General features: G+C 40.8%; 1 protein-coding gene across 4 annotated transcripts; it reads left to right on the top strand.

Annotated features, from left to right (window-relative positions):
- The first annotated feature begins 439 nt into the window (after positions 1-439).
- Positions 440-23,176, top strand: ddc (dopa decarboxylase). Of its 4 annotated transcripts, none has more exons than XM_058052812.2 (14): positions 440-815; positions 5,886-6,090; positions 7,976-8,089; positions 8,170-8,289; positions 10,322-10,456; positions 12,921-13,064; positions 13,271-13,337; positions 15,003-15,097; positions 17,300-17,367; positions 18,072-18,148; positions 18,802-18,821; positions 18,937-19,035; positions 21,920-22,021; positions 22,211-23,176. In XM_058052812.2, exons 2-14 carry the CDS (start codon positions 5,890-5,892, stop codon positions 22,406-22,408), a joined length of 1,440 nt encoding a protein of 479 aa, XP_057908795.2. In that variant the 5' UTR covers positions 440-815; positions 5,886-5,889; the 3' UTR covers positions 22,409-23,176. The 4 variants fall into 4 exon arrangements, with proteins under 4 accessions (XP_057908795.2, XP_057908791.2, XP_057908792.2 ...); XM_058052808.2 differs by lacking the exon at positions 440-815 and adding an exon at positions 1,109-1,164; XM_058052809.2 differs by lacking the exon at positions 440-815 and adding an exon at positions 1,879-2,065.

Here is a 23,176-nt window from a genome sequence, read left to right as displayed (position 1 = left end):
ACAGTCAGTGGTTTACTATTAGCTATATTTTATATTTAACTTCCAAACACACTTTTCTTAGCCTGGGGACTTCAACTACGTGTACGTATGATACGGTGGATCTTTCAACATGCAACTTTTATTTCGTCATCTGTGACAAACACAGCAGTTCACGCACACACGCTAATAATAGCTAATAAACAATAATGCTAATAAAATGCCTTATTGCGATCACATTGCGCGCTGTGTGCTCGCTTCCGCCTTGTCACATTGACACAAGCCCCCATATAGCTGTCCTCGGCTATGCCTACCGGAAACCAGCAGCTTGTCGCCCAAGTTTTAGCTCGTTCAGCGCAAAAAAAATCAACCGAGAGATCGGATCACACTTAAAAAACACACTCAAACGGCAATTACCACTGCATGAATGACAATAAAAATACCTGGAGTGCTCCAGCACATTCTGTCCTCTCGCCAGCATTTGAGACGACGTCCTCCATGCCAATTCACCTCACAGCAACAGCTAATACAAATACAGTTATAAACGTTTGAAAACCACCTGCTAGAGCTTTGAAGCTAAACTTACCATTCAAAACAGCAATTTCTTTGTCAATTCCTGCTCCCAATTTGCTCTCGTTGCACTTTCTCAATTTACAGCGTGGTAAAAAAGTAAATTTCAATGAACTCGTTACTAACCTGTTAGCTCTAACAGTGCTAATTTGTATCCATAATTCCAAATGATGTGAGTAAAAGTGTGTGTGATGGTGTCATATCTGGGGAGTTGAATCAGAGCATTTATATGTGGACCTGGACGAAATCAAACAAGTTACAGCTAGCAGGTAAGTTTAACAATAATGGTAGGACCATTTCTTTTAAAGACCAGCCTCTTGCACCTCCTACTGGTCTGGCAAGCGAATAGCACACAGGCAAGGTGCGTTCATGGACACCCGGACCTCATTATAATATATTTTTTAGCAAAGATCATGCGACCCTCGGTGGAGAATCAATAGCTTTATAAGATTGCCGCTGAGTAACAGCACCGCTATGTGGTAGAAAAGTAAAAGCACAGCACAGCAGAGTGTCAACCGGTTGGCCAAACTTTATCCACGGAGGGGCGTTATTGAAAATTAAAGGATGTGACGTGGCACTGATATTTGTCATGTTTGTTTTGGAACATTTTGTAAAAAGGTAAGTAAAAAGAAACGGGAAAAAACGCTATATTCGAAGAAATGTTTTTGTGTTTGTCGTTTGACATTTCAACTTTTTCTCTTGACGTTTTGCCTACTGGTTGATTTTTGATGTTTGGATTTTTGCATTTGGCCCCAGGCTGCATTTTAGACAGCCGTTGTCTTCCCTCATACAATGGTAAAATAAAAATAAAAATAAAAATAAAAATAAAAATAAAAATAAAAATAAAAATAAAAATAAAAATAAAAATAAAAATAAAAATAAAAATAAAAATAAAAATAAAAATAAAAATAAAAATAAACATAAAAATTAAAATTAAAATTAAAATTAAAATTAAAATTAAAATTAAAATTAAAATTAAAATTAAAATTAAAATTAAAATTATACCCTGCAACTGGCTGGCATCCATTCCTGCGTACAGGGGCTCAATGTATATACTATATATAAATTGATTTAATTTATATTAACACCGAAAGCTTGTGGTATCTCTTAAACTGGCACACACTGATTAGGATAAGATGCTAACATAGCAACATAAAAGAGAAGACATATTGTAATTCCGATAGTCAAACCCTATTTTCAATTGACCACCAGATGGTGCAATTTCACCACAATCTTCAGGGCGAAAGTCATGCAACTGGTTTTGGTATTCAAAGTGGTTTGACCTGTGCGTGTCCATCCAGGAAGTAAATGTGTTGTGATGACCTGTGTGATAAAAGCCCCGGTAATGACGATCATAATACTATTGTAACCAACTAGGAACTTAGCCTGTGACTCCATCTGTGGTCACACCTTTTGGATTATCAGTCATGCCAAACTAGAGGTTCCAAGTTTTCAAGGCTTAACTTTTCGTGAGGGAAAGATTGAAGCTTAACATGTCAGAAGTTTTGCAGTCAGTCAAGTAAGTTACATAACCGGTTTACTAACGGTGGGGAAACCAACTGAAGTCATTTCATAATTGATACTACGTCAACACAGATATACAAAATATGTTGAATTTGCTTTGTAGTTTGTGTACTCATTATGAGTGTTTGAGGCTAATTAGTATTCAGCTACAACTAACTGTTACTACTTTACTGCGAAAAGCGAGTTATTCTAGAGTGCTTCTGCCCCCCACTAGGTGGGCTTCGTGTGTCAGCCCGGATTAACCAGAAAAGTTCTGGTGAGCTGGCAGAGCATCTTTCAGGTCTGGCATCCGTGATCTCTGACGTAACTAATACTTCTCTGGATGAATGGACCTACACTGCGATTGGCTGGCCCCGCCTCTCGTCCGCTGGGATTGGCTCCAGCGTACCTGCAACCCTTGTCAGCACAAATAAGCAAACAACACAAAACATCCGCCATGTGGCCCAAGGGAGGGAAGAACCACAGCTCCACAGAGTCGGGAGCACTCATGCAGCCCCAGACCGTGACGCTACCGCTACCATGCATAATGTGTTGCGTTCAGGTGAAGTACTGTGGCGGGGGATTGGTGGAGCCTTCCCAGCCGAATATGGCCGAGAGGCAGGGAACTCCTTGGACCGGTCGCCAAGTTTCATTTGTTAATATTATCCCTTGATGAAATATGCTGTATTAAAAAAGTGAGAGGGTTTATTGTGATGATGGAGAGGCTCCAAAGCTGAGGTTATATTCTTTTATTCTTTTGTTGCTTGCCGCCGGATCTACTGTACATGCGGTACGTCGGAGGTGTGGACTCGAGTCAGACTGGAGTTGCAATTCTGATACTTTATACGTGACAATATCACCAGACTTGGACTTTGACATCAGGGGCTTGGGACTTGACTCGGACTTTAGCGTGCTGACTTGAAAATACTCAACATTTTCAGTAGTATGTCCAGTAAAATGTGTCTCCATTCAAAGTAGAAGCAAACCAAAGCAACTGTAGATACATCAGTTCCAGAAAACAAGTTTTCCCACACAATCTGCCACATTGAATGCATCTTCATGTCCATTTGGGTTTTATGTCGTGTATCTATATTTCTGGAGATGAGAGGCTACTGGAGAGTGGGAGAAAGGTATTCCCCCCCCCCCCCCCACACCCACACCCACACACCCACCCACTCACACACACACACAGTTAATTAGGTAATTAGGTTTGCACAGACTAAATCCTGAATGCTATGTCAGCACTCTTTTTTTCCTGTGACTAAGTCTTGTCACACTGATCTTATTTTATGAAAAAAAATAAAAATAAAACAATTTGCAATGCATTCATTGTTTGTCAAATTTGATTGTTACATTATTAAAATTGAATTTTATTTGCTATTTATTAATTTTATTTTACCGAACAGTGTTTATGATTTGTAAGGACTGGCAATTTCCCAGTGCATACTCTTAAAGTGACAGTACGGCTCAGCAAACACCCCCTTCTGCTCCGTCTCAACATCTGTCATGCATGTTAGAGTGCATTTTACTTTATTTTAGCTTTATTTATTCCATCTACGTCTTTGCACGGTACATGAACAAAGTGGAACTCCACCAGTACCACGAAGGGACTTTTTAAAACCACAATGGAAACGTGCAAAGGTTGGCCGAGACGTGCTAGTAGCGTGTACATGGCCGGGTGCCAAGTATTTTAATTAAACAAATAACGACTTTTCCATATCCTTGACTCAGGGCCCCAGAACAGACCAGAAAATGAACGTACTCTGGAGATAGTTGTACTTCTATGAAGTATACCTGCAACGTGTATATTAAATAATGGTATAATTATAGTAGAATTTTCAATTGTGTTCGGTTTTGAAGGCTGATCCGGGATCTGCTTGTGATTCAGCCAATATATTATGTAGCAGACCTCCTCCTATTGGCTGATCCCCTGGGGGTTGCCGGGGTAGGAGTGGATAGTGGCATTATAAAAGCGTAGAATGCTGCTTGCCCCCACACATTTACATACACACTGTGTGTATTTGGTAGCTACAAAAGAGGACAATATCATCAAGATTCATCCCTTTGACACTCTCATCTGGAAATGTGAGTACACATTCACACACACACACACACACATACACACACACACATAATCGTATTTGAGATTAGGGTGAGGATAATGGTTGAGCCTGTGAAGTGGAGAAAGGGTGAAGCACTTGTTGCATGATAGGACGTTGGGTGTTGGCGTGCTGCTGTTTGCTGCTTCATGCGGGAATAATATGACATAAAACATAACATAGCCATTTTGTTACATCATAGTGGCAAAGTTTTCAAACTGCTATGTTTTTATTTTTGCTCTCAACCTTCCAAGGAACAGGAAAGGCGGGTTGGGGGGGTGAAATGTGCGCCCCGCAGTCTGTAAGGATGACATGATCTCTTCCTGTCTCATTCAGTTTCTCCCATATTTGGGACTTCTGTTCAACACGTCAGGAACTGTTGATTGCAGACGTGAAGGAAGAAAGTGGACACAATTAATGTACTCTACTAAAGACATGACATGAATAAACAGTTGTGGATGTACAAATATATATAACCCTCTGCAAAAAGCTTTGAATATATTCTGGTATAAATTATACTAAGATAGATAATGGACAAAAAACAATCAAAATGGCGTCATACCTTCTGTTGTTAAATTAGTTCTTAATATTATAATGTTAAGATGTGTCAAAAATATTGGTAAATGAATACCTGTATGGTATGTTTATGTGTTTCAGACATGCAAGGTTTATTTATAGATATCATTATCTCCATACACGAGGTAATGCTAAGTACTTTTTATAGAAAAATGGAAAACTCGCTTATAAAATGATTTTAAAAATCCAAATAAAAATGAAGAGTGCGATAAAATACTTGTGTTGAAGATTGTCACCCGTCTCCTGGAAGGTTGGTCAGCATCCCCGTCTTTAGCGTAGCAAGTTGCATGGTTAGGTTAGCAGAAGCATCGCTTACTGCGTATTTAGTCCTAGCCCCCCCCATCCGTCTGTTATTGATCATTTATTCACATCATAATCTTTACTTTCTGACACTTTCTAACATTTGTCATTTACATATTTTTTCCACTTTCCACTTCCTGTATGCTCAAAAATGAAGATGCCAACAGGAGATCAAATAATGACACTGTAAATCTCGTTAAAGGGACAAATACATTGCAGGAGAATATTTACAAAATGCAGGCTGAACATGGCAAAAGGAAATAAAAAACAAATTGACTGAACACGTTAGTGCAGACCTGCCAACATGTACATATTTGTAGTACTCTCGAATACGCTTGTATCTTTTCCATTTTGTTGCATTTTCCTGGTGTCAGTTTCAAGTTCAGTCTGTATAGTACAGATAAATACAGATACTCTAGTATTTCAAATGGGGGGGTGGGGGGGGGTATGGAAGTCTTTCAGTTCCTTAGCATGACAGAAACTGCTCGATGCTTAAACTACGTCATAACTGCCCGTATTTCTGGACTTCAGCTGCGAGGATCTCCTCCGTTCGTGTGTAGGTAGAAAAAGGTGGAGGTGCACGGAGCCCAAATTTAACACATGAAATGGGCCGCTCGGGGGGGGCGTGGGTCCCAAAATGACGTCATGTGTCCAGAAAGATGTGGAAAGCATAAAACAGGCTTGAGATAGTGAGATCTAATGTTGCGTCCATTGTGTGTTTACCATAAAACCTTGACCGAATATGACCCTTAAATAGAAGGAGAACAAGAAGAACAAGAACTGAACCGAGGACCTCCTCTGATGTGCAGAAGGTTTGCATAAGAACCACAACATGTTTTCTCCCGTTTCTCACTCTTCCAGCAACATGGATGCTGAAGAGTTCCGACGTCGAGGGAAGGAGATGGTGGACTTTGTGGCCGACTATTTGGAGACCCTGGAACAGCGACCAGTCTATCCAGACGTGGAACCGGGATACCTCCACACCCTGATCCCGACGGAGGCGCCAGTGGAACCAGAGAGCTACGTGGATATAATGAAAGATGTGGAGCGAGTCATAATGCCAGGGGTAAGATTGAAGCTTGTTTTGCTTATTTTTTCCACGCGCTCTGATTCGATTCCGAGTCATTTGTTCTTGCTTCATAAAACCAGCTCTACTGTCAATGTTGGTGTGGCTGACTACCAAATAGACAAGAGATAAGACCAGTTCTTGGACAATCATGACACGGACCGTTTCATAAACCTTCATTCGAGGAGACAAACCAATCATTGATTTCATTCCTACGTAAGCAATATAAATATAAATATAAATATAAATATAAATATAAATATAAATATAAATATAAATATAAATATAAATATAAATATAAATATAAATATAAATATAAATATAAATATTTTAAATATTTTTTAAATATAAAAAATATATAAATATTGGCCTATGGTGAATTAATTTAGAATCCTGATTTGCGGAAATTCACTTATCGCGGTCGGAACCAGTTAACCAGTTAACCGTGATAAACGAGGGACTGCGTAGTACTAATTCATATCATATTACATCTGTGACCACACCCAGTGTAACGTATGTACGCTTATGTTTGTACACCACAACAGAGACAACACAGAATAACACAGTAATAACACACAGTAATAACACAATAATATCATAGTAATAACACACAGTCATAACACACACTAATAACAAGTAATAACAAGTAATAACAAGTAATAACACCGTGATAACACAGTGATAACAAGTAACACCATAATAGCATAGTAATAACGCAGTGATAACACAGTAACAACACAGTAATAACAGTAATAACACAGTAATAACACTAATAAGCAAGACACATTCAACTCAGTAACTTTATGGCAGGTTGCCTACGAGGGGCCATTCAATACAAATTATTATTTTATCAGAAGTTTTGACAGTATACCATACTTATAAATATGCACTTGAAAAAAATTCAAGTATTGTACTGGTTTACAAACTGGAGGTATCGTGTATTTAATACTGCTAATTTACTTGGACAGTTACGGATTTGTGGAGCACAACAAACTAAAAAAAATGTTCATGACAAATATGAATGCAAAACTCAAAAGTCAGCATTGACACACACACACACACACACACACACACACACACACACACACACAGCTCTTTACATTTCTCGAGAAGCAACTTCATGAAAATGTATTGACCAACGTATGAGTAAGGCATCTCATTAGGCAATCCCATCATATCCTCTCTCCTTTTTGCTGCTGAGATGTTCATCTAGCCATCTCCATCTCAGCCTGCTTTTCTCCTTCAGCATTTTTTGAATTAGCATCATTTATTCTCATCTCCGCATTCAGTTAAATAAATTGTCCGGGGGGCCAGAACATATATTTAACACACACACACACACACACTATTTTATGCTTATAATCTTCCTTGAATTATTTGTCCAATATTATAATATTATAATATTAGACAAATAATTCAAGGAAAATTAGGGTTAGAGTTAGGGTTAGATACAGATATATATCTGTCCCTTTTTTCAGGAACACTTTAAACATCAGACCACATCAAACTATGTCATTTAATTTGACAGTTTTGTTGTTTTTTTAAATAAATAAGACATCCAACTTCATGTTGCCAGTTTGTATGTTAAAAGTTGAAACACTTAGAAAGCAACTGACGGGCCGAATTCAAACACTTGGTGGTCTGCATGTGGCCCCCGGACCGTAGTTTGCCCACCCTTGGTGTACACCCTAATTTCTGGTGTATAATTTATGTTTTAATCTTCTAACATCTCCATGACTACCAATTAGCATTGAGGTGTTTGTGGTTTGGACTTTTGGAGACTGGAGAAGAGGCTTTGGTCTTCGTGTGCCACTTTAAGTATGCGAGTCAAAGCAACACGTCCAACAAGGCCTGGTTGTCACCTGAACGTGTCGTCTAATTGCAGGTGACCCACTGGCACAGTCCATACTTCTACGCTTACTTCCCGGCAGCTTCCTCCTACCCTGCCTTGTTGGCGGACATGTTGTCCGGCGCCATCGGCTGCATTGGATTCTCTTGGGTCAGCAACACCTGGAACCTTCTCTTCCATGAACGATTCTTAACTGTCAGCATTTGATGCTTTTGTCTGGATGACTTTAGGCGGCCAGCCCAGCCTGCACGGAGCTGGAGACGGTCATGCTGGACTGGTTGGGGAAGATGCTGCAGCTGCCCGACACCTTCATCGCTGGAACCAGCGGCCAAGGAGGAGGAGTCATCCAGGTTAAAGTCCTTTCATGAAACTGATACATTTTTAGCTCCAATTGGAAAAAAGATGGGGCGGCACGGCGGACGAGTGGTTAGCGCGCAGACCTCACATTTAAGAGACCAGGGTTCAATTCCACCCTCGGCCATCTCTGTGTGGAGTTTTGCGGGTTTTTCTCCGGGTACTCCGGTTTCCTCCCACATTCCAAAAACATGCTAGGTTAATTAGCCACTCCAAATTGTCCATAGGTATGAATGTGAGTGTGAATGGTTGTTTGTCTATATGTGCCCTGTGATTGATTTCTGTAGACATCGTGGTTGTCTACAGCAAAGCATTTAGAGTTTGAACATTGGGACGGCTCCGCTGGTGCATCAAAGTGTAAATCATCAATTTGTCCTCTATTGATTTGTCCTTTTGTTTTTCTACACGCCAGCTGAAAACTGGCAGGAAATTGCCTTTTAATGTGTCCGTCAAGCTGAGATGTCAACATCTGGCCTGTGTTTAGTTGCTGTGGCGTCACTTTATTGCTTCAGCGACACAAACACAACGCCATCGGTGAACATCAATATGAGTCTGGGATGGGGTGGGGGGGTGGGGGTGGCATGGTGACAAGTGGAGCATGAGAGTGCACTCTGATGATGGATCATTTCATCCCCCTTCTATTATGACCACCTGTGTGAGGCTGGACGAGTGTGTGTGTGTGTGTGTGTGTGCTCATTTGCTTCATTGTGTTGTTGTTCGCTATGGCAACAAACGTCCGTCTCTCCCTGCAGCGGACTAAAAGAGTGTGGTGACGACACATTGCCACCCAATTATTATTTTAAACCCCTTCATTTGGGGTGGGCGGGCTATCATGCATGGTAGATTCCTGGTTGCATGCTCTTATTTTGTATTCACTTCCTGTCTTGCCCTTTTCGGTGTGCTTCTGCGTTGCATTAATGAGTCACACCTGCTGCTACTTCCTGTCACTCATCTATGTAGCTCAGGTACGCAGCATCGTGTATGTTACTGCTATTTAATTAGTACAAATACTTTCTACCTGCAATCGAGTTTCACCGCTCGCATCCTGGGGTTGCTGCCAAGACGTGGCATCTGTAAAGCTGTTGTTTTCTTGAAATATATTTTGTCATAATCCGTACTTTAATACTGTAATACTCCTACATACCATATTTTCCGGACTATAGGTTGCACTTTTTTTTATAGGTTGGCTGTTCCTGCTACTTATACTCCAGAGCGACTTATAAAAGAAAAAAGACACCGATTCTGTTCATGTTTATTTTTTGTGTAGCTAATAACCATAGTGTTAGCATATCTTACACCTATTCAGCCTTTTCGCTATTCTTTCATTGTTAGAACCTGCCTTCCAAGAGGATGTAACGTCTGTTTTGGTTAAGTAGTTAAAATAAATTACCTGCAAAAAATGCGACTTATACTCCACTGTGACTTATGTATGTATTTTTTCTACCTAATTATGCATTTTTGGCCTTGTGCTACTTATAATCCAGTGCAGAAAATACGGTATATATATTTCCTACTTGTGTACATATTTGATCACACATTGTAACATATATAGACCATATATATACATATATATCACATATATAGAAGAGGTATTACGCTTGGCCACTCTGTCTAATTGATTTTCCTGAAGACAAAACCCTTCAGCTATGGACCCGGTCGTAATTTCTATTGAAGTTTAATTTGTTTGTGCACAAATAACCTGCTTAGCCAATGCTGCCGGATGGCTTTGGGTTGATTGAATGATTTACAGTACATTGACTTGTGTGGCGGCGATGCCCCCAGGTGCCTCATAACGAACCTTTCACATCATCATAAGAGTGTTTACTGTGTGGGTAGCAAGCGCTAAATAATGCTAAATTTCCCCTTGCGTCAAATACATCAGTGGAAATATCCACCATTTTAAACCTTTAAAGACATAATGATGCAGGGTTTGGCTGCATTTACCAAATCTATGTTGCTAATGTAATTTGATGTACCATCCAAAACAATGGAACGCTGCTTTATGTTAACCTTCTCATTCATCGACAGGGCACAGCCAGCGAGGCGACCCTCATGTCTTTGCTGGCCGCTCGTTGTAAAGCCGTCCGTCGAATGCAGGGCATCCACCCAGAAATGTCAGAGTCAGACATCCTCTCCAAACTGGTGGCGTACACCTCGGAGCAAGTAAGCACTGCCAGCTGTCACGTTGGAATATGATGTCGAGGAAGGGGTCGTGCAGCCGGGAGATGCTTTTTATTGGCCCGGGGTTCATTGTAGGAACTGGTAAAAAGCTGTAATGTTGCACAAATAACTAATAATAAGGTTTGCCTAATGTGTATAATTAGAAAATATATGAAAAAGTGCATAAAAATATGAAAGTGGGCCCTTTGCACTCTGCTGACTTTGGGCGAGAGGTGGGGTACCCTGGATTGGTTGCCAGCCAATCTAAGATAACATCACTAATATGAGGCAAACACATAAACATTATCAGTAACAAGTGAATGATGACCACGGGGATACATGGTGGTCGTTAAATGAAAAACATTTATATACAGTGAAGAAAATAAGTATTTGAACACCCTGCTATTTTGCTATTTCTCCCACTTAGAAATCATGGAGGGGTCTGAAATTTTCATCGTAGGTGCATGTCCACTGTGAGAGAGATAAACTAAAAAGAAAAATCCAGAAATCACAATGCATGATTTTTTAACAATTTATTTGTGTGATACAGCTGCAAAAAAGTATTTGAACACCTGTGTATCATCTAGAATTCTGACCCTGAAAGACCTGTTAGTCTGCCCATTAGAAGTCCACCTGCACTCCATGTATCATCCTGAATCAGATGCACCTGTTTGAGGTCGTTAGCTGCATAAAGACACCTGTCCACCCCATACAATCAGTAAGACTTTAACTTGTAACATGGCGAAGACCAAAGAGCTGTCCAAAGACACCAGAGACAAAATTGTACACCTCCACAAGGCTGGAAAGGGCTACGGAGCAATTACCAAGCAGCTTGGTGAAAAAAGGTCCACTGTTGGAGCTATCATTAGAAAATGGAAGAAGCTAAACATGACGGTCAATCTCAATCGGAGTGGAGCCCCATGCAAGATATCACCTCGTGGGGTCTCAATGATTCTAAGAAAGGTGAGGAATCAGCCCAGAACTACACGACAGGACTTGGTCAATGACCTGAAAAGAGCTGGGACCACCGTTTCCAAGGTTACTGTAGGTAATACACTAAGACGTCATGATGTGAAATCATGCATGGCACGAAAGGTTCCCCTGCTTAAACCAGCACATGTCAAGGCCCGTCTTAAGTTTGCATATGACCATTTGGATGATACAGAGGAGTCATGGGAGAAAGTTTTATGGTCAGATGAGACCAAAATAGAACTTTTTGGTCATAATTCCAATAAGCGTGTTTGGAGGAAGAAGAATGAAGAGTACAATCCGAAGAACACCATCCCTACTGTGAAGCATGGGGGTGGTAGCATCATGCTTTGGGGGTGTTTTTCTGCACATGGGACAGGACGAGTGCACTGCATTAAAGAGAGGATGACTGGGGCCGTGTATTGTGAGATTTTGGGGAACAACCTCCTTCCCTCTGTCAGAGCATTGAAGATGGGTCGTGGCTGGGTCTTCCAACACGACAACGACCCGAAGCACACAGCCAGGAAAACCAAGGAGTGGCTCCGTAAGAAGCATATCAAGGTTCTAGCATGGCCCAGCCAGTCTCCAGACCTGAACCCAATCGAAAATCTTTGGAGGGAGCTCAAACTCCGTGTTTCTCAGCGACAGCCCAGAAACCTGACTGATCTAGAGAAGATCTGTGTGGAGGAGTGGGCCAAGATCCCTCCTGCAGTGTGTGCAAACCTGGTGAAAAACTACAGGAAACGTTTGACCTCTGTAATAGCAAACAAAGGCTACTGTACCAAATATTAACATTCATTTTCTCAGGTGTTCAAATACTTATTAGCAGCTGTATCACACAAATAAATTGTTAAAAAATCATGCATTGTGATTTCTGGATTTTTCTTTTTAGTTTATCTCTCTCACAGTGGACATGCACCTACGATGAAAATTTCAGACCCCTCCATGATTTCTAAGTGGGAGAAATAGCAAAATAGCAGGGTGTTCAAATACTTATTTTCTTCACTGTATATTGTAATATATTTTGACCCAATCAGAGCACGCGACTTAGTCAACTTGTTATTTTGTATGTTGTATTTTATCATAGAACTCAACTGCTTAGTAAAGTTTATGGAAAGAAATATTTCATAGTTTCAGCTTCCACATTCCATTTGAGCAGAGTTTTTTCGGGGTTACCTTGGCAACAGATGGAGAAAAGCCAGCAGGTCAGTTAGGCAGCAGATGCTGTGATCAGGTTAGATAGCAGCATGGTGCAGTGATTGGGTTAGGCAGTCACCCGAGGGCCCAGCAGACCTTTACAAGACAACCGGATCGCTGCTGCGGATAGAAGAACACGTTCTGTTGTTTGGTGTCGTCATCTTTACAAAGCGACAAACCACTCCCACTTCACATTTGGAATCACTTGTCTCATCTTTTAACGTGATTGACATAAGCGTTGTAAGCGGTGCTTGATTTTAAATGCCGCTTTGCACCTTTCACTCACGTCTCCCTTGTGTAGTCTCATTCGTCAGTGGAGCGTGCGGGTCTCATCGGAAGCGTGAAGATGAAGAAAGTCCCGACAGACAACACTTATGCTGTCACGGGTGAAAGTCTGAAGAAGATGGTGGAAAAGGACAAAGCGGCGGGACTCATCCCTTTCTACGTAAGGAGGAAAAAAAATGGCAGACACACAATAAATGCTCTATTATGCTCCATCACTCACTGACACAACATCCACAATATGGCTGCCATCATGCACACCCCCAGGCATCTCCCCAAGGATAACATCTAAAACTAAACATAATCAGCTCCAGAGTGTGAAACGATGATGTCATCAGAGTGTTTGATTCGACTGCTTGTGTCTTTTAGTTTTGTGCAACGCTTGGTACCACTGGATCCTGTGCGTTTGACCACATCACTGAGCTGGGGCCCATATGTGAGTTGCAGTCCACTTCATTTATTTACATGACATTTGGTTCAGCTTTTGGTTCAGCTTTTGCTAATGCTAATGCTAATGCTAATGCTAATGCTAATGCTAATGCTAATGCTAATGCTAATGCTAATGCTAATGCTAATGGTTTTATTTCATTTGAACATGCATCAGATTACAATTGAGTGCAGTAAGATTTGTTCATTTAAGTGAAAGTCAGGTACAGTATGATCAATGCTACCTTTTGTTTACTGCAATTCCACATTTTGGTTACTGCAATTCTACATTTTGTTATTGTATAGGTTACTGTTTTGATGTACATATATTCACACTTATTCTGAACAGCACCTGCCACTTTCATATTTATATTCTTATTCCTTGTTTTTATTATTATTTTTATTCTTTACCTTATTTTTAAAATGCACCGTGGAGTTGCACTCAAATTTTGTTGTATGCAATACAATGATGAATGACTTCTGATTCTGATTAGCGGTATCCACCTTCACAAAGATAGTGATCGCCGTACAATATTACACTTTGTACCACCCCATATTTTGAAAATAGCTTCATATAGCAGTAACGTGCCTGTAAACTTTGCATTTGAAAATGACCAACATTCTTCGGAAAATTCTCAGCTTGATGCAAGAAACATTCTGTAGCCTGGGAGATGGAAATACCCGATTGGCTGCTGCCAGACGCTCAACCGTTGCTGTTGCACAACCGTCACTGTTGCCATCTACGTAGGATTTTTACCAATGTTTAAATATCGGGTACACCATACAGTATCTGCAGGGTCTTAAAAAGTCAAAAATCCAATCATTTGAATTTAGGCTTATAGTAACATTATCATAAAGTCTCATCAAATATCTTGAATACGAGTTGTAAAAGTTCGTAAAAACGTGCATCAATTTTAATTAAATGAAAAGCATAACTTCAGTCTGTGCTGTGAGAATAGCAGCGAAGAAAACGACAGGCCAGGGCAGACACATTACTTGTAGAAAATGTTTGGATGTGTTAAGGGAGAATCCGCTGCTGGCTTCAAAATAGATGAGACCCAAGAACTCAAGAACAGGTTCTTGGAGAATAACAACAGGTTCAATTTCCTTCATTTTAGCTTCTCAAGAGAAATGCTGTTACTCTATAGGACGTGCTTACACTATTCCAGGGGAGGGGAGGGGTGTTCTAAAACGAGAGACATGCCCAGACGAGGAGTGGAGCATATGGAGGAGGACGTCTACCCAATGGCAGAACATCACGTTAACCCATCACATGACCCAACACCCGAAGGCTACCAATTAACAGTATAGCATTTGAGTACAATATGTACTATAGTACAAATAGTACAAATATAGCACATTTTTCTCAGGTTTAGCATCTTGTATTCCACAGCAAACGAGCTGTGAATACATTCCTCGACTTTCCAAGTAATTCCAGTCCTCAGATGACTTTTGCGCTTCTTTATCATCATGCATGTGAAACCGGTCTTTAAAAAGTCTTCCATCCGACTTGTTGAAACCTGCTGAGACCCCGGGGTAGGGCGAAGGAACAGAAGATGAAAATAAGGGACTTTGTTGTGGAAAACAGGAGTGTTGAGAATCATCTCTATCATGTTTGTGTTTTTGGAGTCGCTGCTTTGGAGATGATCAATAACTTATTTCTTGAACGTTGCAGGTAATGAGGAAGACATGTGGATGCATATTGATGCTGCGTATGCTGGAAGTGCATTTATCTGTCCCGAATTTCGCCCCTTGTTGAATGGTATAGAGGTATGTGAAGAAAGAAAACGTACAATAAGAAAAGATGAATATATTCTGTACTGTAAACGCAGTCGGGACACTTTGGATTCAAATCCGGTGACGGATATCAAACCGAGTTGATGTAACAGTCGTTGTGTTGTTGTTGTTGACTCCACTTTGGGGTCACAATGGTACAATCTGGATCACAACATTCGATCCAATCAGGGTTAGGGTCACTACCAATCTGCGAGGTTGGTAGTCCAATCAGACTCGGCGTATATTTACCGTATACATATATTACATACTATGTACATGTTAAATACTGCATACATATGCTTGGTCAAAATGTATGGCGTAGCTTTTGGGAAGCCCTGATATTCGCGTGTGTGTGCAAATACCTGCGTGAACCTGTTGCGGCTGATACGCATGCCAAATACCACTCATCACATCGATGAAAGCACAGACTTAATTGCACGCAGGCTGTATCCTGTATCGCTTTGTTCCTTCGGGAAGACGGCACGGCGTTAATGTCAAGTAGGAGGTACGTGGCGGTGAGTAATAGGCTGAACGATCGGCATCGGATGCGATGGCGTCACATCTGCTTTTTGAGGCTGCGGAGGCTGCTGCTCCCCAAGCCGTGCACAGACGCACAGATAAGGCCGAAGTAATTTCCTGAGGCTGCGATAGACCTTTGAATATCACTCTTTATTAGACACGCACGCAAACAAAAATAACAGACTTTATTGTGGCTACCATAGACAAATATACGTGCTTCATAGTTACATGAAGTTGTATATAAACTAAGAGTGCAGAGTGATAGTTGGATGTATGGTTGTCAGGGCGATGCACAAGCAGGCATCGGGCGCTATGGCAACATTGTCACCTTTTATTGTGTTTGGCGCAGGTGGGGGAAAGGATATTACAAAAGATTGGTGACAGAGATGGAAACAGATGAGAAATATTTGTCTTACAGCAAAGGCAGAATTAGAGCTCTTGATGGTATCAGCGACAGTGCAGGTACTTAGAAAATCAAGACGCACAGAATAGATTTAAAGCCATAGCCATGTGAAAATATACAGGATAAATAGGTGAAATAGCGTTGAATACTTTCTTTGTGTCTGTTGTATATAAAATGCCATCTGATGTTAATTTCAGCCCTCTAAAAAGTTAATAGTAATACAATACGTTGTGCATCCAAAACGTCTAAACCAGGGGTGCTCATTAAGTCGATCGCGGAGGTGGTACTGGTCGATCGCGGCGTATAATATCACCCTTGCATCAATGCCGTCACTTGATTGATATACAGGGCAGCCATTCAGATGACAATGTTGCCCTTCGGGTGACCAATCAAATCAAACAACGTCTCTAAGTGCAGCAGAACTTACGATGTCAGCCTATCAGCCATCCCCGTTACTTGATTGACATACAGGACAACCAATCAGATGACAACTGAATTTTGACCTTTAGGTCACCGCTCATGCGTAAACAACGATGCAAAGTGCTAAGCTAGTCGGCGAATTGCGTCAGATTTTAAGCCCTCGCTAAAGTTTATGGTCACTAAAATGAGTGAAGTAGCTGGACCAAGTAAAAAGGCAAAAACATATCACTTCCATACGGAATGGGAGGTGGACTTTTTTTTTCACAATGTCTTTTTCGAAGTGCGTTTGCCTGGCTAACCTGGCTAACCTGGCTAACCTGGCTAACCTGGCTATCAGCAGCTACTGTCCGGACTATGCGTCCCTGGCTGATTCAATTCAGTGCAAGTCATCAAAGTAAACTCAGGTAATTACAAAAAATGTTAATAGTTAATTATGTGTGTTTTGCAATATTGGCTCATTTGGTTATGTAAGGTACATCAACATACATTGTACGTACAAATAATCCTCAATACATTTGAAAATAAATAGATGTTTTGCATTTTTGTAGTGGGTAGATCATTTTGACTCGGTCATTTTAAAAGTAGCTCGCATGCTGAAAAAGTGTGAGCACCCCTGGTCTAAACCCATCCAAAATGCAGACAAAACATTACAGCCCATTTTATTTTCCTGAGGGTTTCGTTCAAGCAACCGTTCTAGGAACCCTTCTCTCTATAGTACAGCAAACAAGTGAAAGAGATGGTAGATGTGTCTCATGTTTGATGCTCCTGCCCAGGCTGTGTGGGTTCATTCGTGTTGGAACATCACAAACATCAGAAGATCCCATTATCATCAACTGTGTTTGCTTCTGTTACAGTTTGCAGATTCCTTCAACATGAACCCACACAAATGGCTGTTGGTTAACTTTGACTGCTCCACCATGTGGTAAGATGTTGGACCACCACAAACATACACAAACATAGAGTATACAATATACATCAGAGGTAACAATATCTCCGTCTTTGCATGACAACCATGATGATCTCCATCAACACCTCAGTTGTTTTATGCTGTGAAAGAATAAGTCAGCCTTCCACCTGTCCTTTCTGTCCGCAGTTAACAAATTCAGCGTGTTGTACACAGGATGTACAGGTGGTTGGACAGCCATTCATACAAAGACATATGGGAGTACATATTGTAGTAAACCCTGGGGGTTCAAGGACCCGTGGTGTAGGCTGTATCTCTGTATTTTAACAGGGTGATGATTATTTTATTTTTAGTAAAGTTCCTTTCCTGAGTGAAATAGTTAATAGCGTGCAGCACTGACAAAATGGAAGAATGGACGGATGGGTAGAGATTATGAAAAAGACATTACAGAAACAATTAAAGCAACAGTAAGGACATTTCCCTCAGTGCTAATTAGAATTTACTTAGAGCCACTGTTGGAATGAACAATGCTAAACATGCTTTGTTGGTTTAGACGCGAGCATTGACCACTTCTACCAATATTACTTGGTAGCTATAGTAACGATTGTAGATCACTACGACAATGACTGATACAGTATTCTCCTCAACAAAGGATAATATGTTGAGGTTCAAAGAATGTGTGGCTCTTTTAATTGCAACATTTCTATCCTACTTGTCAACAGGGTGAAGAAGAGACAGGACATCATTGGTGCCTTCAAGATTGAACCACTTTATCTGAGGCATGAGAACCAGGAGTCAGGTAGCATCATCTCCCCTCCACTACACACCGGTAGAAGAATGGTCTTACACGGCCATGTTGATAGACCTTGGATTGACTTCTCGATGTTGATACACCTTGGATTGACTTCTCGATGTTGACACACCTTGGATTGACTTCTTGATTTCTCCATCGATGCAAACTGAAGGCAGGATAATTTGCTGTATTTCACACGTCTACATTAAAGCAGATGGGCTGAACACTGGACTGTAATTTGTCTGACAGAAGAGCAGACAAACAGAAAGCCGTGAGCCCCCCCCAACCATACTTAGGCACCTTAGAAAAGCTTTCGCTCACTCAATCTGGACCCTCCAATCTAATTAGTGCTTATTAGCCGTGGTAAACACGGGCCTTCATTTGGTGGGGATGAGCTGCTGGCTTTTGTGCTCATTGTGTGACACGGTTGTGTTGTGGGGGTGGCGAACAGCACCTGCAAGACAAAATGTGACCAACTCAATTGCTTAGAAGTACACAGGAAGAACAATCCATCACTGATAATTGGATTAAATGTACCGTCATGTTATTACCATTGTTACATTGAAATGGGATGAGAGGGCTTGAAGTAGCTGATTGAAGTAATACTACCACAACTACCACATCATGCAGTAAATAACTAATGTGTCTTTCCTTAACAGGTTTGGTGACAGATTATAGGGTAAGGATGTCATTTAGTTGTATGAAAAATATATTGTTACATTTCATGAATAGCAATGTAATCCACAATCCAATCACCAGGTAATATCGAGAGTCGTGTTTTTTCTTCTTCTCAGCATTGGCAGATCCCGCTTGGCAGACGATTCCGCTCGCTAAAAATGTGGTTTGTCTTCCGGATGTACGGGCTCAAAGGACTACAGGCTCATATACGCAAGGTACTGCACTCGCACAATTGGTTGTGGTATCTGGTATCTGGTATGTAGTAGCTGATATCTGGTATCTGGTATGTAGTAGCTGATATCTGGTATCTGGTATCTGGTATCTGGTATCTGGTATCTGGTATCTGGTATCTGGTATCTGGTAGCTGCTATCTAATATCTCATATCCGGTATATGGTATCTGGTATCTGGTATCTGGTATCTGGTATCTGGTATCGGGTATCGGGTATCGGGTATCGGGTATCCGGTATCCGGTATCCGGTATCCGGTATCCGGTATCCGGTATCTGGTTTTTACAGACAGAATACCTCAGATCAAATCTAAGCTTTTAGTGCCAAGCTTGCCCCTTTCAATAAAGACCATTACCATCATCAATAATGTTGAAGTGGTACTTGTACTTCCTTGTACTTCCTTGTACTTCCTTGTACTTCCTTGTACTTCCATCCTGAAAATGAGGTTTTGTCGCATACTGGCATGAGTGGGCGGAGCTTCTGTCATGTCGACTTTTCCGTTGATCACGTCTTCCTTCCTTGCTGCATCTTCTTTTTCTTGACTGGAACATATCTGTCATTGCAATTGCATATTTCTGATCATTATGAGAAATGTCACCCCCCTCCTCCCCACACCCAACCCCCCCATAATCCTCCTTACAGCACCAGAATCTTTTCAGTGCATTTCCTCTGTCTTTGTCTGTGTTTGCATCAGCACATCCTGCCAGTCACATGCGTCTGGCCTGTATCTTTCTTTTTATAGTAACCTTTTCCTACCCCCCCCCCACATGCATGTCTCTCCGCCTCCCCCCCCCCCCCCGTCTGCTCTGTCAATCAAATGGGCCTGTTTTGAGTTTACGCTCCATTTTTAAACGAATAGCATCGATCCCTGCAGTCATATGTCATTTCATATCAGCTCAGATTGAGCTGTGCATCCTCGTATCTTTCCGGTATGTATTTTTTCTTATTGTCAGCGTTGGTTGGAATCCTGGAAGTAGCAATGAGGTGATGTTGACTTAGATAGCGCATGTGACCACGTAAATAGCTAGGGAGATGCATGAGATGAGTCTACAATTACCATTATTCTAAGTCCATTGCAAATGATATTTATTTGATATTTGTATAACCGGGGTGAAATTCAAATACAGTTTACATAAACAAAAAATGTAGATGAAATGTAAATCATTTCCACACTCAATAAAATATATGAACAAAAATAACTAATATACGAACACAACCCTTTTCATCTGCTCCTATTTTCCATAATGTTCAAATATTGATATATTTAAACCTTTTGATGTTTTTTAACCTGTGTTAGTCAGCACTGGTACAGTGTGGAGATGATGAGGTGGTGGAACCCTCTCCCTGGGGGGTCCTGGCTGCATGTTTTTGAGGTTATTAGATGTTCCTTGTATTTATTGTAAATAAATAGATCTTTTGGACACTTTTATTTGATGTACACTTGAAAAATATCCAGTTGTACACCCTGCACAATTGTCTTCAATCATATAAGACAAACGCCATACAAGAGATGTTGTGTCAATAATCATGACCACAACCATGGCGGGCCAACAAAATTAGGCAGCAAAGTCCAAATTGCCCAAGTCGCTAAACTCTCAAGTTTGCATTCCAAATGAGACAGTGTGTAAATATTCTTACCATGCATGATTCAGCGTGGCACGCTGTTCTGCTGACATTATGTATCTGTGCCTCGGAGCGTTGTTGTTGAAGTTTGTTCAATGCATCACTCTCAGGTGATGCATCACTTAGGTGAGGATAACATTTAAAAATACGCAAAGTACTTGCTTGAACTAAAGGGAAGCTGGATGGGAGGTCATTTGCTGAAATTCACTGAACCTCATCAAGTGTATGAAATAGCAAGTATATTGGGAATCTTGTGAAAGACAACTGTAAAATATATTTTTAATTTTTTTGAGACTGATTAAACAAATTTACAGTTTGAGAGAATTGCATATTTGGTGATCAACACATTTGGAACGGAACTGAACGTTTTTGTGCATGCGTGTGAATGCATTCAAATAGTTCCAACAATCCTTCCATTATCCAATCAATTGACAACTATTCTGGTATTCCATCATTTTTGGTTCAAAATGTAAAGAACCTCGGATTTCAGCCTCTCAAATGTGAATATGTTTTGAATATGCCAAATAATCAATAAAAGCCCAGCTATTATTGTGTCTGAAATATAAACACATCAGCTTTGACTTTGGAAAACAATGATGGACATCTTTGCCTCTTTTATGACATGTACAAAAATATGGACAAAACCGTTTCACTGCTTATATTGATTTGGTCAGTCTAGCAGGCTGCTGATGAATTGACTAAGAAAATCATTATTTGTGGTTAGTGGCGACCCAGTATTGAAAGTCTGTGACTTGGTCATCACATATTACAATGACTCAATAATACAACAATGACTCAATAATACTGGATATTTCATTTTGCCCACCAAATACAAGAGATTATTTTCATAGTTTTGTTTTCCGACTGTATTAAAAAGAATCACAACCACCCAGCAAAATTGTTTACCTATTTACTGGATTATTATTTCCCCCTTTTATGTAAAAAAATATATATAAATCATGCAATGCTGCCCTCTAGTGGCCGTATACTTTTTTACTGTTTTGTGGAAGCTGGTTAGAAATGTTTCAAAATTCCATGCTAGGATGATCTTATTTCCATAAACCAGGATAATGGCCCGCAAGGAGATACTGAAATTATATTTGTTTACTACATTTAAAGCCTCCTTGTATAGATGGGATATTGTTATATTCCATAATTCTATATCTAACCAAAGACATATTTCACTGTTGTAAGGATGTGCATGACTATGTAGAGCATGAATATGAGCCTGACGTCTTTTTCCACAGCAAGTGGAGCTGGCCAAGGAGTTTGAGAGTCTCGTACGAGCAGACAAGAGATTTGAGATCTGCGCTGAGGTCATCATGGGTTTGGTCTGCTTCCGACTCAAGGTCAGCATCCATAGTTGAATACGTTTAATTCTATAAGGCTGCTTTTCCTCTGATTGCTTCTCCTGGAGGATGAAAGCCAAAGACTAAACGCCTCCATTGTCAGCCTGTGTGGACCAGGTGATGAGTGATGCCATTTTTACATCAGTTACATCAGGTTTATGCCCCCCCCCCCCCCCCCCCCCCCCACAGGGCTCCAATGAGCTGAACCAGAAGCTGCTGAAGAGGATCACAAAGAACAGAGAGATCCACTTGGTGCCTTGTCGTCTGTCTGAACGCTTTGTGCTGCGTCTGGCCCTCTGCGCTCGCACCACCGAGTCGCGCCACATCCAGCAAGCGTGGCGGCACATCACGCAGTTGACCTTTGAACTCCTGCAAGAAGGTTTTTAGTGACAAGTTGGTGAGCAAGACGCTCCCACGTCAATGCGGCATTCTGACAAATGTTACGAGGCTAACGTTGCAGACAGGAAATGTCCTAAAGTACCAAACGCGTTGCAACTCTTAACACATGCAAGTTTACAACCTTGAGTTTTGGACCAACAATTTCATTTATATAAGAAGATGCATGCTCCTTAGTGGCACATTTTATTTGCAACTTAGACTCAATGTCTGTCCCCACAGAGCTGTCACTTCTGCTTCCTATGCGTTTATTTATTCTCTATGCAGCTTCTGTCCTGTGTGTCCTATGGAAATACATTTCATGGGGTCTCTTATGAATGTATTGCTCAGTTATATAAGGGTGGAGGGTTTTTGGTTAATACCTGCATTAGCCCAAATTGTAAGACGACCCTTCTGTTTTGGTAAAACAACCCACCCACCCATCCATCTGACCCCACCCACCCATCCATCCATCCATCACATTATAAGTAAATGATGCATTGCATTCTTACCTGTTGATTTTTGTCTGTTTCTATATCCTTAGAATGTTCAGAAAGGAGAAACAAACACCGTATGTGTTCAGGTCTCATATAAGGATTGTGGATGATGGGATAAACTCCAAAAAATGTTCTCCTTTAACACTGAAGGAGGAACCACAGCAGCAACACAAATTGTCCTGTTGTGTTTATGGAGGCTTCTCTCTGGTGTGTATGTGTGTGTGTGTGTATGTGTGTGTAGCGTGCTTTGTGTTTATCAGGTTAATAAAGGCTACTGTTGTCA

This window comes from Doryrhamphus excisus, linkage group LG5, assembly GCF_037039965.1.
Source record: "Doryrhamphus excisus strain RoL-2023G ecotype Guam linkage group LG5, RoL_Dexc_Guam_v1.1, whole genome shotgun sequence".
Lineage (NCBI taxonomy): Eukaryota > Metazoa > Chordata > Actinopteri > Syngnathiformes > Syngnathidae > Doryrhamphus > Doryrhamphus excisus.
Note: the sequence above shows the minus strand (reverse complement) of the source record. Positions and strands in the feature narration are given on the sequence as shown.